Below are 16,662 nucleotides of genomic sequence, written 5' to 3' on the forward strand. Positions count from 1 at the left end.
ACCGCTCCGGCCCCGGCCCCGGCCCCGGCCCCGGCGGCGGGGCGACGGCGCCGCCCCCCCCCGGGAGCCGGCAGCTGCCCGGCGAGCTGCTCTCGCAGCAGTGGGCCGTGGGCATGAGCCTGCTGATGGCCCTGGTGGTGCTGCTCATCGTGGCGGGCAACGTGCTGGTGATCGCGGCCATCGGGCGCACGCAGCGGCTGCAGACCCTCACCAACCTCTTCATCACCTCCCTGGCCTGCGCCGACCTGGTGATGGGGCTGCTGGTGGTGCCCTTCGGGGCCACGCTGGTGGTGCGGGGCACCTGGCTCTGGGGCTCCTTCCTCTGCGAGTGCTGGACCTCGCTGGACGTGCTGTGCGTGACCGCCAGCATCGAGACCTTGTGCGTCATCGCCATCGACCGCTACCTGGCCATCACCTCGCCTTTCCGCTACCAGAGCCTCATGACCAAGGGTCGGGCCAAGGGCATCATCTGCACCGTCTGGGCCATCTCTGCCCTGGTCTCCTTCCTGCCCATCATGATGCACTGGTGGCGGGACGAGGACCCCCAGGCGCTGGAGTGCTACCAGGACCCAGGCTGCTGCGACTTCGTTACCAACAGGGCTTATGCCATCGCCTCCTCCATCATTTCCTTCTATATTCCCCTACTCATAATGATCTTTGTGTACATCCGGGTGTACAGAGAAGCCAAGGAGCAGATCAGGAAGATTGACAAGTGCGAGGGCCGCTTCTATGGAAGCCAAGAGCAGCAGCCACCGCCCCCGCACCCTCACCACCACCAGCAGCCCATCCTCGGCAACGGCCGAGCCAGCAAGCGGAAGACCTCCMGGATCATGGCCATGAAGGAGCAGAAAGCTCTGAAGACTTTGGGCATCATCATGGGGGTCTTCACCCTCTGCTGGCTCCCTTTCTTCCTGGTGAACATCGTCAACGTCTTCAACAGGGACCTGGTGCCAGACTGGCTCTTCGTCTTCTTCAACTGGCTGGGCTACGCCAACTCCGCTTTCAACCCCATCATCTACTGCCGCAGCCCCGACTTCCGCAAGGCCTTCAAGCGGCTGCTGTGCTGCCCCCGGAGAGCCGGCCGGAGGCTGCGTGCCGGCAGCGGGGAGCTCTCCCGGCTCCCGGGGGGCTTCGTCAGCACGTTGGGTTCCCCCGAGCGCGGCCTCGGCGGCATCTGGTCCGATTGCAATGGGGGCGCGCAGGGAGGCAGTGAATCCAGCCTGGAGGAGAGAAATAGCAAAACYTCCAATTCGGAGTCCAAGGTATAGGGCGGGCGCTGGGGGCGCGGGGCGAGGGGGCGCGGGGGCGCCTCGGCCGAGCGGCAGCAGCACGGCAGCCAGGGAAATCAGTCTGGGCAGAAAAACCCCGGCAGGAGCCTGGTCACAAGACCAATGCCCAACAAAAGTGCACTCTGCCTTGCTGGGGAGAGAAACCCATGTTTACTTACGCATAAAAGCAGGTGAACTTGCATCCGACATACCTCATCTGAAGCTAAAGCACGCAGGAACCCCACTGACCAGAGAACAACRAAAACAAGCACCAGACCCACATATAATCAGATCATACTTAGTTTTGAAAGAGACTTAGATATGGGTGGGCTGGAAAAAACTTCTGGAAGGGAATGTGAAAATCCCCCTCCCAGGTTAAGTTTTCTCAGCCGTGGCGGTGGCTGGACCTGAGACCTGAGACAGGACCACTGCAGCACCGGAGTTTGGCCATTGACTTTGATATTAGGCAGCATCAAAGCTGCTTGGGACTCTCAGATGTCCCGGGTTTTATTTCTGAGGGCTGCAGGGGTAGTGTCTCACGCACAGGAAGGTCGGCTGATTTTTGGCAAAGCGTAGGCTTCCTAAAAACCCAGAGAAGTCGCTGGGAACTGCAGGTGCGCTGGGCTGCTCCAAATCAGGCTAGCAGTATTTCTCCTCTGGCAAGTTTTGTTTTGAACTCTTAGTAGCTGCACTCTGCTGTTACCCAGCCTAGAAGCAGAGAAAAAATTAATAACGAGGAACACAGATATATTTTGAAAGGAGAGGAAAAAAAACCCTCTCTGCTTTTTCCCTCCTCCGCAGCAGCCRGTGAATTATTGTCCTTATCTTCTTTGGCCAGACAATAGCAGTCAGGCTGAGAAACTTCTACCTCAAACTGTGCATATTGCACAGGGGAATAAATGAAGCATGTTTATATTAAACAGCTTATTTATGTATCACTAGTAGTATTTTATAAAAAAAGGGGGGGGGCAACAAGCCTTCTGCAGTTTGTTCATTGTAATTATAGATGAACAGGAAAAAAAATCCTGGCAACAACAAAAATATACTGCACATGTAAAAAGAAATGGCGACAAAGCCATTTTTTGCACAGTGTTAAGAATTTTAAGGTTATCTGAAGATGTTACTTGCACACACATACACACAACAAATTAAAAGTGAAACAGAGGTTTAAATAACATCAGACCTGAAGCTGATTTCTGTTTTTGTCTAATCTATTATAGTTTTACTGAGAGAGTGACTTTTTATATTATTTTATTAAGGTACTGTAAATATATCCGTATTATAAATTAAAATATCTTAAGGGACTTTTATTATTTTTATCTCCAAGTGCCCACGTGAACTGCTGTTATTTTAGCACTTGTGTGTCATTTCCATTTTCCTCTGTGTGTGTTTTATAACATATTTATACTCTGGTGCAGTTTACTACTGTGTAAGTAATTGGTCTATGTGCAATAAATACCATTGCAGCACAAGCAAGCGTGTCTCTATAGGTTTTGGAACAATACCTGTCCATAATGGGAAGAACAGCATTTGTTTTTCTCAAAAGATTGCTCAGATTACCGATACGACTCTACCTAATGGCTTTTCCTGACACAGTATTATAAAAATCGCATTGGAAACCAAATAAGGTTGTGTTCCTGTTGCACTGAGATCTGCCGACTTCCCTTAAAATTAATGGCAAAAGACAAGGTGTTTCCAGTCTGATAATGAATATACTAATTTTCTGTAACTGTTCCTTACAGGGATGTATTCCTCTTTTTGTTAAGAGAATGAGAGTGGGAGTCAGAAGGACAGCGGAGTATTTAAGATTACCGAGCTCTTTCATGATGCTTAATTTGAAAGCTAAAAATGGTCTTGAGTAGAAGGAAATCTCATTATGCAGTAAATGGTGCTGCACAAGTAACGTAGCGTGGTGCAGGCAGTGGGGCTGGGRTGGGGGGCAAGGTCGGCGCTGGCTGATCAGGAGGGCCGGACGCTGCGTGCGGAGTCGCGGGGAGCCCGTGGGAACGGCAGCTCGGGCCTTGGAGCAGGAGAGGTGGCAACAGCTAGGGAGCCGGTTAAGGCAGTCCAGACTTTTTTCTCTTTTATTGTAAAAAAGAGATTAACCTCTGAGAGAATGGCTGCGACTTTACTGGGGCAGGATCAGACTCTAGAGCAGATTTAAACCCCACTGAAATCAGTGAAAACCTTTTCTGTTGTCACCAGGTAAAATAAAACYGTATCATTTGTAGATCATAGAGCTAATGCTAATGTGAAGTGGGGCTTACTTTGTAGTTGCCGATAGTCACATATTCCTGGAGGGCCTGGTCACGATAATTGAATGTGTAATAGTGCCTTAGAGATAATACCCATACTGACTGATCCAAATAAGGAGGTGCTGCAAACAGAAGCCTTGCAGATTTGGGTCCTTCGTGCATACCTTGAATAAAACAAAAGACTTAAGTGTAAAAAAGATTGCCTTCCTTTATTGCTTGATGAAGGTACACTGGATTTTTGTAGTTTCATGAAATATTACTGCAGTGAATACATGGCAGATAGAGCAACCAAAGACAGTGATAGACCTTGTAAAACACCTCCTAATGTCAGTACGGAATAAAAGTGAAGTCATTTTTAGCTTTATTGCACTCAGAGGTAGGTAGGTAATTAGGTAATTTAGAAATAAGGTAATAGGTAATTTAGAAATAAGCTCCTAAGAGGAATGTTTCTCAAAGTGAGTTTCTCAGGGTTGCAGCCATGGATTCATTTTGAAAATCATGTTGGTTTTTTTTGTTTTGTTTTATTTTGTTTTAAAAATAAGGGAATTTGCTTTTATCAATTGTCAATACTGTATTTTAAGAATAAAAAGAGAAAATAATGTTTTTTATGCAAGGGCAAAATCAAGGGACTAGTGAAGTAGACRATATTTTTCCATTAATTTAGTTGAGGTTAGGATGTGAGCTGCAGTTGATAGTTTCTCAGCTGGTAATAGTTAAATGGGCTCTTTAAAATGCCAAGGTGAAGCCAGATCAGTTACTAAATTAAATCTGCTCTGGCACCTTGTGATTTTTTTTTTAATCCAGAAAAACGAATCTGTTTTTCTCCATGATTCCAGCAAAGTCAACAGGACTATAAGGGTATATGATACAGCGAAGGCTGATGCCAGCCGACGACATGGGAAGGCTGATTGCATGATTTGGGTCAGGAAGGGCCCAGAAGGCGGCACTGCCTTTTGCTGGGAACACAAAGGGCATTCCCGGTGCGCCCCCCCCGGACTGCAGACAGTTCAGGTGGCCATCAAGCCTGTAGGAGATGCCGTCCATGGTAGTGGTGAAGGACCCCGAGGAAGTGCAGTGACTAATGACTACATTGGCTTTGCACTGGTGGTTCAGTCTGAGGGGCTTTGGTCTTAATCTCATAAATTAGCTCACACRCTTAATTTTAACCATCTGAATTTTCCCAGTGGAGTCGATGAGTGTTCACTCATGTCTGTAGACTTAACAGGTGATGAAATTCTTGACTCAACAGGAACTTTAGAGGAGAAATTTAGGGCCAGAATTTGCTCAGCTTATCCTGCTAAATAACTGCACTGGGTCATACTTCCTCTTCATGAGCGTAATGAGATTAAAATCAAGAAGGTTAAAGGTAGGATGAATTTCTCCCATTGGCCTCAGCAGGACCAGCTGTGTGAGTAAACTGATCTGGATTTGTCTGCTACCAGGTTTTGGCCAGCTGATGACCTGATAGAAAAGTTTGGAGGTTGGCATGTTTAATCCCTAGGTAAACAGTTAAGATAATTCATCTGGCAACATGTGTGGTGGATGCCTGTCTGTCTCGTASGGTGGCACAGTAACCTTACAGATCAGGCAAGACATCTGGCCCGCATGTGTGTGAGCGAGGGAAGGTATTGGCTAGCAGTCCTCTGCAAATCACTCTCAGAACAGGCTGTTCTTAGTGGTGCAGAAGTATATTCTGAAAAGAGTTACAGGGCAGCTGAAATGCTCTAGAGGCAATGAGTCAAACATTCATGATGAATATTTTTCTGAAGAAAACCAGACATGGATTAACAATTGGAGCTGCAAGTCAGAAAGTATAGGTGGTAGACATGCAGCTACAAACGTACATGCACAGAAAGTTACAGCAAAGAGCTGCAGACCTGCAGGAAGGGAGAAACAGGTAAAACAGAAATCCGGTGTGAGAAAATGTCCCGCGTCTRTCAGGACGAAAACTGGCGAGGCTGCTGTGGACTTCGACGTGTAAGAGGCCTGGTTTGCAAATGCGCCTGTTGCTCTCTGAGCAGTAGTGACCCAGCACTTCTGGAAAGACGGCTGTATTTCTCTACATGTTGGAAAAGCATGACTTTGTTTCTTGTGCATTCAGAAAAGTTAAAGAAGAGGGGAGAACATGTTTTAGAAGTCTAAATATAGTGATAGACATACAGAAAAAAAAATCTGAAATACCTGCACATTACTGAGAGTTAGGCACAAAAGTACTCTTGAAAATTCATGGTGCTTCGACTGTGACACTAGTCACGAACTGACTGCCGATTTGTACCAAGCAGTAACTGAATAATTATGATTGCAATGATAATTGCAACTAATCAAATTATGTGCAATAAATGTGGCTTAAAATTATGATAATTAGATCTGAACTTGTGCCCATAGTGCGCACAGAATTTGTCAGCATCGGTCATTCGTTTGTGATAGCATGCACTGCTTTTTTTTGCAAACAGCTGCTTTCTCGTTTGGGTATGCATATGTTTTCAAGTATAGAGACAACTTCTTTGTCAGCTTTTTTTCCCTAAACCCTATCTGAAGTTGACATTTTATTAATAACTTTTAAGTAGCTATTTTGCAAACCTTCCTTGTGCTGCACACTTTCCTAATTCATTGTAATTTCCTGCCCAGTGGGCTGCACTTACTTCCTTTATGTAATATATCAATTGCAGGGCTGGAAACTGTGCAGTTATGAACTCAAAGAGCAGACTTTTTTGAGGCCGAATGCGGTCACACATTGCCACTGGTAGCAGAGTTTGACCTGATAATCTAATCTTTTATGAGAGAATATCTCCATAAAAGTCTACTGTCACCAGCAGTAAATGACCTCTGCTAATGAAGCTGGAGCAATTAGTTCTACTCAAAACTGTCAAGAAAATGTTAACTGCTAAACAACAGTTAATGCTGGATAACTCAAATARTGAGTGTTTTGTTTGCTGGTCTGTTTTAGGTGATGTGTTGGGAAATAATTATCCTTTGACTAGCAGCCAGCTTTGTGCTAATCAGAAAGGAGAAGTCATGTTCTGTTTGAAGGATTATACCTAAAATTAGTTCTGCTACAGCCACATCAACAAGTGAAATGAAGCAAATTCAGAGAGACATACACACCTTCTTAGTATTTCACTTTTAGTCCTAAAAGCTCATTGTTCGGTTGAAACTTTCTGTTTGATCATGTCAAAAGTACTAATGTGATCTCCTGGAATAATGTTAAGCACACTCTCCCCAAGGATTATTACTGTATGCACCACTGACTTGCTTTCAGAGTTTGCCAAATTCAAAAATGCCTAAGGAGGAAGTAAGTAGTCTTTTTCTTTATATAAACCATCAGGTATAATGTAAGATAAACAATATTTGTTGGAACTGTCTCACAGAAGAGATCGATATATTTTTTATCTTCCTTAAAGATGTTATTTCTGCCTGTCTGTCTGAAAGGAACAGCCATGGTAACACAAGTGGTTTATTCATACAATTCAGTAAGTTCAGGCTGTCAAACTGTGTTAGAAAAAGTGACTGAGATGGGRAAAAGAATCAGAAAGGTGATGCTGTGAAGCAGACCTGGGCTGTCACTGCAAGCAGCAGTAACAGAGACATCTTTTGCTGTACGACAGAAGTTGCCTCTTACTGGAAAAGGCTAGCTAGTTTTGCTAGGGATGTGCGAGGCAGATGCACAATAGAAACATAGGTTTGGAGGTGCAGTAGGTATCTTTCTGTGCAGGACTGTGTCCCCAAGGGGCTAACAGCGGAAACGCGCGCACCTGCCTCTGCAGCCGTCACCGTCTCGTACGAGCGCGCCGCACTGCCCCTGCCTCTCCAGATTTACCTGGCGCCCCTACGGGGCTAAAAGTTGTGCCCTGTTTGGGTTTGTTATGTAAACACTCGATAAACTTCCTGGTTCACGTTAACTGACACCTTCATGCACATGTTCCCCGTTCCCCTCAACCTGCCCTATGCACATGTTCCCCGTTCCCCTCAACCTGCCCGTTGTCTTCCCGGCTCTTTGGCTCCAGGGCTTTTTTGCGTTGTTGTTTACTTGCACTGCCGCAGCATCCAGGAGCTCAAGCTTGGCAGCCAGGCCCAGGCAATAGGCTGGATCCAAATGTGAACATTACCAAACTCGAGGGAGAGTTTAGCTCTTCAGGTTCAGTTCAGCCCCACTCCTAGCAGGTTTGCTGCTTGAGTTATTAATATGAGCTACACCAAAGTGTGAAAGCACTCAACAAGTAGAAAATGTTTCCTGACCTCAATCAGCAACCTGAAAGAGAAAGCAGAAACTTATGTAGACTCTTGCCATCGCTGTGGTTAGTAGTGCATTTCAGAGACACTCAGAGCACGCCTTTTCTCCTTTGAATCCTACATAATACACCCAGTTTTCTTGCCGTTCGTGTGACTGAATGCAGATTTTCTGCTCCTGCCTTTAGCTGCTCTTCAGCATCTCTCAGCAGCAATGCACCTTTGCATGCCCAAGCCAACGTCTTTCTCAAAGCCATGACCTCTAGACTTCTTACCAAAATTATTTTGATAATTGTTCTTAAGTTAGCTGGGACAAGGCTTTTAAAGGTGCAAAGAGGCAGTCTGAGCCAATAAGGAGCTCAGAACCTCAACGACTAATAGGTGCATAAATATTTCAGCTACAAGACAAGTCATTTTTCAAGGCAACATGAGTGCTGCAGACCCTTTAAAGCCTCTCAGACAGGCTTCCTTCCTCCGAGGAGCACTACAGCATACCTTGAGACTATAAGGGGCAAAACTGGAGGAACAACAGAACAGCTCATGATAAAAGATTTGCTATGTGGTCAAAATTTAAGTACTTTCTAGTCAAAATTTTAAACTGCTTCTTTTTAAGAAGAAGGAATACAGGCAAGGAGAATTTCCTCAAAGGAAATGGAGAACAAGTTTTGGGGTGAAAATTTCCAAGTACCCACGAAGGGCCTATTTTTGCCCCTCACAGAGTGATCCAGCGAGAGCTACAGCAATGCCATCAGCAGATGGGCAGCTCCAGGGCTGTGCAATCCTCAGCTGCGTCCAGGGATGAGTGTTATCCGTCAGTGCCACTCTCCAGAGACAGCCCTGCTGTGGAGCACATGGTGTCCTCAGATGCACTCCTCTTGTCCCCTTTTTTGGCATATAACGTGCTCTTCCGTGCTGCCGATGCCGGCCACGCTCCCCCGACCGGGGTGGCCCAGGGCCAGCCGCTCTCCTGCGGCTGAGCAGCGCGCGAGCGCCGGGCGCTGGCACCGCTCCCCGGCCTCGCCGTGCCCGTGAGAGCGGACTCGGGCGCCGCAGGCGGCTCCCTGCCGTTAGCCCCACCGGGCGCTCTTTGCRCTGTGGCTGCGGCTTCACGCGTGCTGCGGGGTCGGGCACTAAACRGCTGCAAAGCCTCACGAGTGGGTTTTGAATCACCATCAGAGCTGTTTGACTCGAAGAGCAGCGGCTGTCCTGCGAGGCTGGGCGCGGACCAGCGGTTGTCCTCGGTCGAAAGCGCATCCCAAGCCAACGCCTTCCCAAACAGCACGGTTTGCAGCGGCAGCCCAGCGCGCGGCGGCAGGCAGCTCCCGCCCGCGGCCCTCCCCGGCCCCCCGGCTGCYGGGCTGCGCGGCCGGACAAAATCCCTCCCGCCGCCGCAGAGCCCGCCGGCGGCCTGGCTGTCGAGAGGGCCGCAGGAAGACTTTCTCCCCTGCTTTATCCTGACGTTGTTGGAGGCCCCAGGGTTGTCGTTTCCGTCAGCCRACGGGGGCGTTTCCTCGCTGGCGCTGCATTAGGCGCAAAATTTGCCTGTTTGAGCGAGGAAGCGGTGGAAAGTGGGATCGCAGAGGAGGTCCTCCCCGACGCCTGCCGGGGGAAAGCACGAGCTGTGACCCGAAGGTACGCACCAGGCTGTGTCCCTAGTTTGGGACTGATGAAACAACCATTGTGCTTCGGAGGGAGGAGCACTTCCTCTTGGACTGCAACAGGTAAATTGGGAGAAGTCCCACAAAGTTTCCATTGTTTTGCAGCTAAATCACTGTCTGAGCCCAGGCTTTCAAGGAGGGATGTTTTGTTTGTCTGTTCTTCCCCTAACTGTTCACTTGGGAGCCTTCAAATAAAATCTCAATTAGATCATTTACACCACCGAGTTAGCCAAAACCAGTGTGGGACTTGCTCTCTAGCAGATAGCTACCCTCCCTGCTGGATGGCTGTGCGGTCTGGAGGAGATGGGGCAGGGGGTCTGGACACCTGCAGACCAAATCATCCCCACCGATGGGGCACAGTCCCACTGGCAGACCAGGATGGCCACCGCGTCGGGGCAGGCCCTCACCTGGCACTGTCTGATCTGCTCAGAGATGAGCTCCAGCCCCTCGGCAGCGATTCAGGGTCACCCACCCAGATCTGCTGGGCCTCGCGCTGTTCAGAGCTGGGCAGTGACTGCAGCACATGTAATGTACCCAGCCTGGCTTAGGAAAGTGGTCACAGGAGCACATTAAAGTGGGCTTACCACCAATAAAGGCCAATACGATTATGTAAAATAATCTGGGCTTTCTGGACCCTTTATGTAGTATTCAGTGCAAGACAGATGCTGCTGCAGTAATTGCCAGCAACAACAGGTATTGTAGCAGTACTTTAAACCACCTCCAGAATATGTGTGGAAGATCCTTTGCTCCTGTTTCACTGCAAGCTGGTTGCCAGAGCTAGCGATGGGGTGACCAGGTGTCAGCCCGCCTGCACGTGGGCTCTGGTTGGAGGGACGGTGCTCACAGCCTCCTGTCCCCAGCCCCGGCCCCACCTGCGTGTCCGCTGCCCCAGCTGGCACTGCTGCTTGCACACCCATGTGGCCAATAGGATCAGCTGGCTGAAAAACAGCGCCTTTAGAGAAAGGTTTATTTCAGCTGAGCACATGGGCCACACAAGGGCTGGTAATGGCATGATGGAAATGGGACTGTGCAGACTGAAAGGACTGAGGTCATCTGCTTTGGTTGCAGCCCAGATTTAGCTCTATTTGACTTGATCACAAAACTTCATCTCTGGTTTTGATGTTCCAAAAGTCGAGATCCAGATCACCACCCTTTGGCCTGTTATTTTGCATGACCTGAGTTAATTCATTAACCCGTCTGAAACGAGGAACAGGACTTGTCATCTATACCTTTCCCTTCATGGAGGGGCTCCTCCGAATATTATGTTGTTCCCAGAACATGTTTGAAGTAACCTTTCTGGAGCCAAAGCTTGCAGTTTCCTATGCAAAATGTAGCTAATGGGCCCAGCCCTGTGCAGAATTAAACTCCCAGTGAGTGGCTGTAATTCAGATGCGGAGCTAAGTAGGATAGGAGGCTGCCAAACAATTCTGTGGCTTCCTACGGCCTAAGTACAGCCAGTGAGCTAGTAGGGTCTCTGGGTAAGTTCAGGAGAGATGAGCGCTATTCCCAGCTATGCATAAGATTTCCTTTCTCACCTGGACTAAGTGATTAAGCTTCTCAGGGCATGTGAAAAGTGGAAAGACATTTATTTTTGCACAAATATTCAGAGTGCCATAGAAGAAAAAACATGATTTAGGTCTGATTATCCACTGTGTAATTGTATCTCAATGAAGAGCACGGGACAGACTGATCAATTTTTGGCAAATATATGGACTGCTTGAGCTGAAAGAGCAACTCAGGGGCCCGGCAACAGCACAAAACTGTTGCCAGCTGCAAGCGGGTGACATGGCAACAAACCAGAGGTAAGCCAAAAAACCATGGGCCGGGGCAAACAACTCCCTAGGGACAGCAACTCTATTTGCACAATGTCTTTATGTGGGCACCATTAAACCTTTAGTGACCTCTGAGTAATCCATATTGTGCATGTCTTATGGTAGATGAAACTGCTCTTACTCCTGATCACTTCACTCATGTGGGAGCAAGGAATGCAATGATAAAAAGGCTGGAATACTTTCAATGCTGGATTGTTTCCATTAATATAGTTCTCATTATATGACATTTCCATCACTGTACAAGTTCTGCTAACACACTTTTAGGAAGATGGAACATCTTTACAGATCCATAATTAAGAAAGTTGCCTTGTAGAGCAGACTGGGCTTTGATCGGATACTTTCTAACCGGATATGTTTGGGCTTTTGCATGTCATAGATTTCTTTGTCCCTATGTTATGAGGCACCTCATAAATTAAACGGTTGATGTTGTCAAATGCATGCCATTAACACTTTGAACAGATAATCCGTTCAGTGGCCTCTGCAGAGTCTATCACACTGCCTGTCTCCAGATAAAACCTCTGGAAGAAGAACAATGGTGCTCTGAATTCCTTGTGACCTCAACTCTTCAGTTCTGCACTTCAGAAGAGAAAAATTATTATTATCTGCATGGCTCAAGCTCTCTTTGAAATGCAGTTATTTTTTACTCATACATTTCAAGTATTTTTAATATGATATAAGTTGGAAACTTGAAGCTCCCTTTGAGGAGAAAAGATTTCCTGCAGCCCTGCTATTAAAGAAAATGGATAGATCAAGTGGTAATGTTCAATGGCTTAGTGTTAAATAAGAAAGAGAAGAATGAATTGAATTTTATATGCCTGTTTTTCCTCCACAGTCAGAGTAATGGATTTGCATTGCCTTCTACTTCTACTCATCAGAGTTTAGGTGAATTCAAAACACCTTTTTGCTTTATTTTTTTTGCTCACTTGTTACAACTTCTAATGTTTGGAGCCCCTTAAGCAAATTGGTTTGTATGCCATGAACACCATCCTGACTGGCTGATGAAATGGTGAAAAGTTAACTGCTTACGTCCAATGATAATTTGTGGCCTGTTGTGTAGACATCTGCATTTTATGCTAGGTAGCAGCAAGTAGGCAACTCCTTGCTTAGGGTGGACACTAGTTTCCTACTATTATGAGTTCTATCCTTAATGTCCTTCAAGAGAAACATTATTTTCCTATTGGGTTCACCAAAACTGGCTGGGTCTCCAAACTCCTCCTTTGTTTACAAGCCTTGTCAAGAGTGCACTGTAGAGCTTTTTATTGGGGAAGGAAGGGAGGTGGTGTATGAGGAAACTATTACAAAACTATATAACATAAACAACTTTCCAACGTAAACTCCAAAGATCACTTGGCAAGGAAGAGGTTAAAGTTGGGGGAAGGATGGGGGGACTCAATAGGGCAAAAATATAAATAGAAGCCCAGGATGGCTGAGGAGGGAGTTGGAGGGAAGGAGAAGTGATTGCAAGCAGTGAGCCTAGCTGGGACAGACCCCTTTGGTTTGCAAGGGCCTGAAAGCCCTTTGCTGCTCTGCCCTCTTGGTTTGAACCCGATTAATGCCTGATTCTGGTTAATGCCAGTCTGGTTCCTCTTTATATTGGACTGGAGTGGACAGATGCTCAGCCCAGGCTGTGTGCACCGTAAAGCAACTGGCTGCCAAGGTTCAATGTGGGTGCTGGAAGCCTGCAGGGCCAGGGAGCAGCAGGGGCTGTGGAGCAGGCAAATAGAGAAGGAAGACTGGGCTTGGTGCCACATGGGGGACTGACAAGCTCGAGTGCAGATGCTCTGGGTGTCTGCAGCCCTTTCTGCAGTCAACTTTGATCAGTCCTTCCTCATCTGTAAAAGGGAGGACACAGAGGGGGTTGTGATGATAGGATGGCTGAAAAATCCCTGACGTGCTCAGCTGCTCTTGGAAGGGGAGCAATGAGAGGAGCCTGTGTGCACAAACAGTGCCTGGGAAGGGCTGCAGACCTCCAGGGCTGGTGCCTGGCCACCCCCTCGGACCTGTGGGGGGCCATGTAGATACTGTGCAAAACTGACCAGGTTCGGGTAATGCAGGAGTACAAGACCACATTCTTTCAAAGGTGAACCTGAGAGCTGTCCAGATCATCTGAAGGCTTTCTATGTAGCCAGAAACCTCTGCTGCTCCCATCTGCCGCTTTCTGCCCCAAACTTTCTTTGGTTCTGTCAGTGCCTGCTAAGAGCTGGGGAGCTGCTCCCTGCCTGCTAGGATGGTCAGAACAGGATTTCCGTTTTCCTACCAGCCTTGGTGCCTTAGGCTTTCTGGTTTGTTTTTTGTCTGAATGGGAAATGCATAATGAGAGACTGTTTAAACAACTTACGGTACAAGGAAACTCACTGAAGTAACGTATGATGTTATAATTTCTTTTCAAGGAAATGATGCACTCTCCAAAAAATACCTCTCAAGCATTGCAATTTAAAGTTGCAGCATAGTCACTGGTCTCCTTCGATGCTACCTGCAATCAGAGCCTTTGCAGGCCACCAGCTCTCTCATAGGTCTGAAGGTGGAGCACAAGGAGTGCAGGAGTCTGGGCTGGGACCATCTATTCTTGCCGCCAGCCCATAGCGTCCCAGGCAATTGATGAAGACCTGCAGTAGATTAAAAGTTCATCAGTAGGTTTCTGCAGAGCTTTATACGCAATGAAGTGTTTACTGTGGTATAACTCTACTGGTAAAAAAGGGCACTAGGCAATTTTCAGTATTGCATATTGACAATATAGCTGTTATATAAACCCTGTGCCAATGGATATGGTAAGATACATGCATTGAACCACCGTAGCTAAGCTAGTACAACAGCTGTGTAGAGCAAGAGGACTAACTGTGGAGTATGATCAAACATATCTCATTCAAAATGAAGGACCATCTCTCTTAGCCACCAAACTCCTAGGCAGGGTTGGTGCCCTGGCACAGCCAACAGCCTGAGATTCAGGAAAAGGCTCACTGTTAAAACTGGCTTATCTTTTTGCTTGTGTGGGTGAGTCTAGACTTGCTGATGCTGATGAGGAAAAGCCCAGGAACCGCTGTAGCCGGAGGAATTCTCTTGTGCTGTTTCCATCCCTGCTTTTTAGATACAAAGGGTTTCAGATCAGATGCATTTCTGAAGCTTATCTGAGCTAACATTTGGCTGCTTAGCCAAACAGAACAAAAACCTTCAAGCCTTTTGAGATCCATCCATCAAGAGCCTTATCTCCCCCATGCCACCATGTGGCTCCTAGCTGCTGCCGCTCTGAGCCTCCCACCGCGTGGGACTCAGCACTCCCGGCAAGCCTCCGTCTTCCCTCTCCAGGGCTGCTTTGCCACATTATCCACAGTCGCCTGCTTGGCTTTCTGCCCTTCAGTGACAGCCCCATATGCACACAGGAGCAGCAAGTCTGGTTTGCAGCATGATTTACTGTCAGCCAACGTCCTGACTGACTGCATTTGTGATAGTGTATCACCACCTGTCTTCTCTGCTCCCCACATCTGTAGCTATCTGGGCTGTCACCACAGACATGACCAGAGTGGAGTGCTCTGACTCTACTTGGCTCCAAGAAAGGATAACATTTATCTTTTTTTTTTTTTTTTAATGGGATATTAATGAGGCCTGGGTAAAGGAATCCAGTCTGCTCTAGCAGAGGTTCAAAGACTGAAGCATCCAAGGAGAAACATTCTGATCCTTTCTGTGATTAAAAGAAGGTTTTGTAAAACAACCCCTAAAACCACGTTGTGTGGTCAGCGTGTGTATTAGGGCCCTACAGGGCTCGCCTTCTTCCCCACCCTGGCCTGGGGGCATCATGCTCAGCCCTCAGTGCCTGAACCTGTCTCCTCTTGCAAGAGCCAGCCTCCCTGCTGAAAATTCAGCTGTCTAAAATATCTAAAAGCATGCCTTAAAATCCAGGCTCTACTACTTCGTAGTTTAACTTGATGCACAAGTCAATGGGACACACACGAAGCATGGCGAGCGTGCGAGCAAGGAAGCCGGCGCCAGCAGCCTCGTGGAGATTCTTGGCCATGTAAAACAACTGCGTAATTACTCCTGTGCTGAATTTATACAATACGTTATTCAGCCCTGTCAGAAGAGCCTTTACAGAGCTTTGTACTTGGTATTGGGGTCACAGAACATTTCTTACTTTGAAGTTGAGCTGACACAAGAAATCATCTGCAGTCCTGCAATCCTGTCAAAGCCATTGCCAAAAATAACAGGGTGAAGACTTCGAAAAGAGCCACCTATTCACAGAGTAACTGAGTTAAAATGGGGGCCCAGATGGCTCAGGGCTTGAGAACAACTTTTAAATAGATTGTAGGTTCAAATCCTGTGCAGTCTGGCAGGGATCAAAAGCTCCTGCTGCTTGGTACCATTTTGACTTGGCGCAGTTCTAGATGAGCTTCAGCATCAAGATGGTCTTCACCAATGAGCACCATTTCCTTATGCTCCTTTTCACAAGAGAATCTGAGATGTGAGCTGTTGTCATTTACCACCCAGTGGTTTTATACTTTTTTCTTGTTGGTATTAGAAAGGGTAATACTAATTCCTGTGTAACAATGAATTTGACTCAACAGCACCAAGATAAATATATTTTTCATACTGCGGCATATAATAAGCTATTTATAAATATCATTTCACTTCAGGGTCATCTTCAGGGTTCAAAATAAAATCTTAATTTAAATAGTTTTTCAATGTTGACAGATACAATAAACACATTTTTGTTCAAATGAAACCTAATTTTGACTATGTTTTGCAAAATTCATTACAAGCTAAGAATTATTTCCCCGATTTGTTGCTTTGTCTCCATGTTCCAGTGTTTAGTTTAATGTTACATTCCATTATAGAAGAAACATCTGTGGCTACAGTTCACTAAAGCCTCTACTAGACAGGAGGACACCCTTGTGGATGAAGGATCAAGGAAGGAGTTAGCATTTGACATGGAGGCATTAGGGGCAGCTGCAGCACTTCTCTGCAACTTATGGGACATCATACTTTCCTTGCACTCTCCATGAGAGACTAAAAGTAGTAACCACTCTGGGAGATACTCTGCCTTGAAGGGATCCCCGGACACATGAGCAATGACAGCAGTACATTAACATTACTCACAGAGCATTACACATTTGTGCAGCAGCCCAAGTCACAGGGCCTTCTGCTCTCTGGGCTCCAGTGGCGAACGGGACTTTTCTTACATTTGAGCTCCCACACTTATATCATGCCCATAGGTAATCGCTTCCTTCCCTCTAGAATATCGCCCTTCTCTTCCAGAGGCTGGTTCACAAACCTTGGGGCCGGTCACTGGACCAGCTCTCAGATGCACTGCTGCTGAGTCCAGTGGCTTTTTGGCCGTTGACCTTGATAATCAAGGTCATCCTAAATGGAAGCCAGGCAAGGGGGCACAGCAGAAAAGATGTCATGTCTGAAAGATGGGATTAAGCAGAAG

The 16,662-nt window shown here is 47.1% G+C and overlaps 1 protein-coding gene across 1 annotated transcript; it reads left to right on the top strand.

Moving 5' to 3' along the window:
• Positions 1 to 5: 5 nt before the first annotated feature.
• Positions 6 to 14,600, top strand: ADRB1 (adrenoceptor beta 1; the record flags this gene model as incomplete). Its single annotated transcript, XM_085319091.1, has 4 exons — positions 6 to 1,262; positions 4,643 to 4,650; positions 12,073 to 12,122; positions 14,242 to 14,600. Coding segments are annotated over 4 exons (1,443 nt in total), but the record flags the coding sequence as incomplete, so codon positions are not given.
• Between the last annotated feature and the right edge of the window lie 2,062 nt (positions 14,601 to 16,662).

The sequence above is a fragment of the Rhea americana genome, unplaced genomic scaffold, assembly GCF_003343005.1.
Source record: "Rhea americana isolate MKP2758 unplaced genomic scaffold, rheAme1 scaffold_57, whole genome shotgun sequence".
NCBI lineage: Eukaryota > Metazoa > Chordata > Aves > Rheiformes > Rheidae > Rhea > Rhea americana.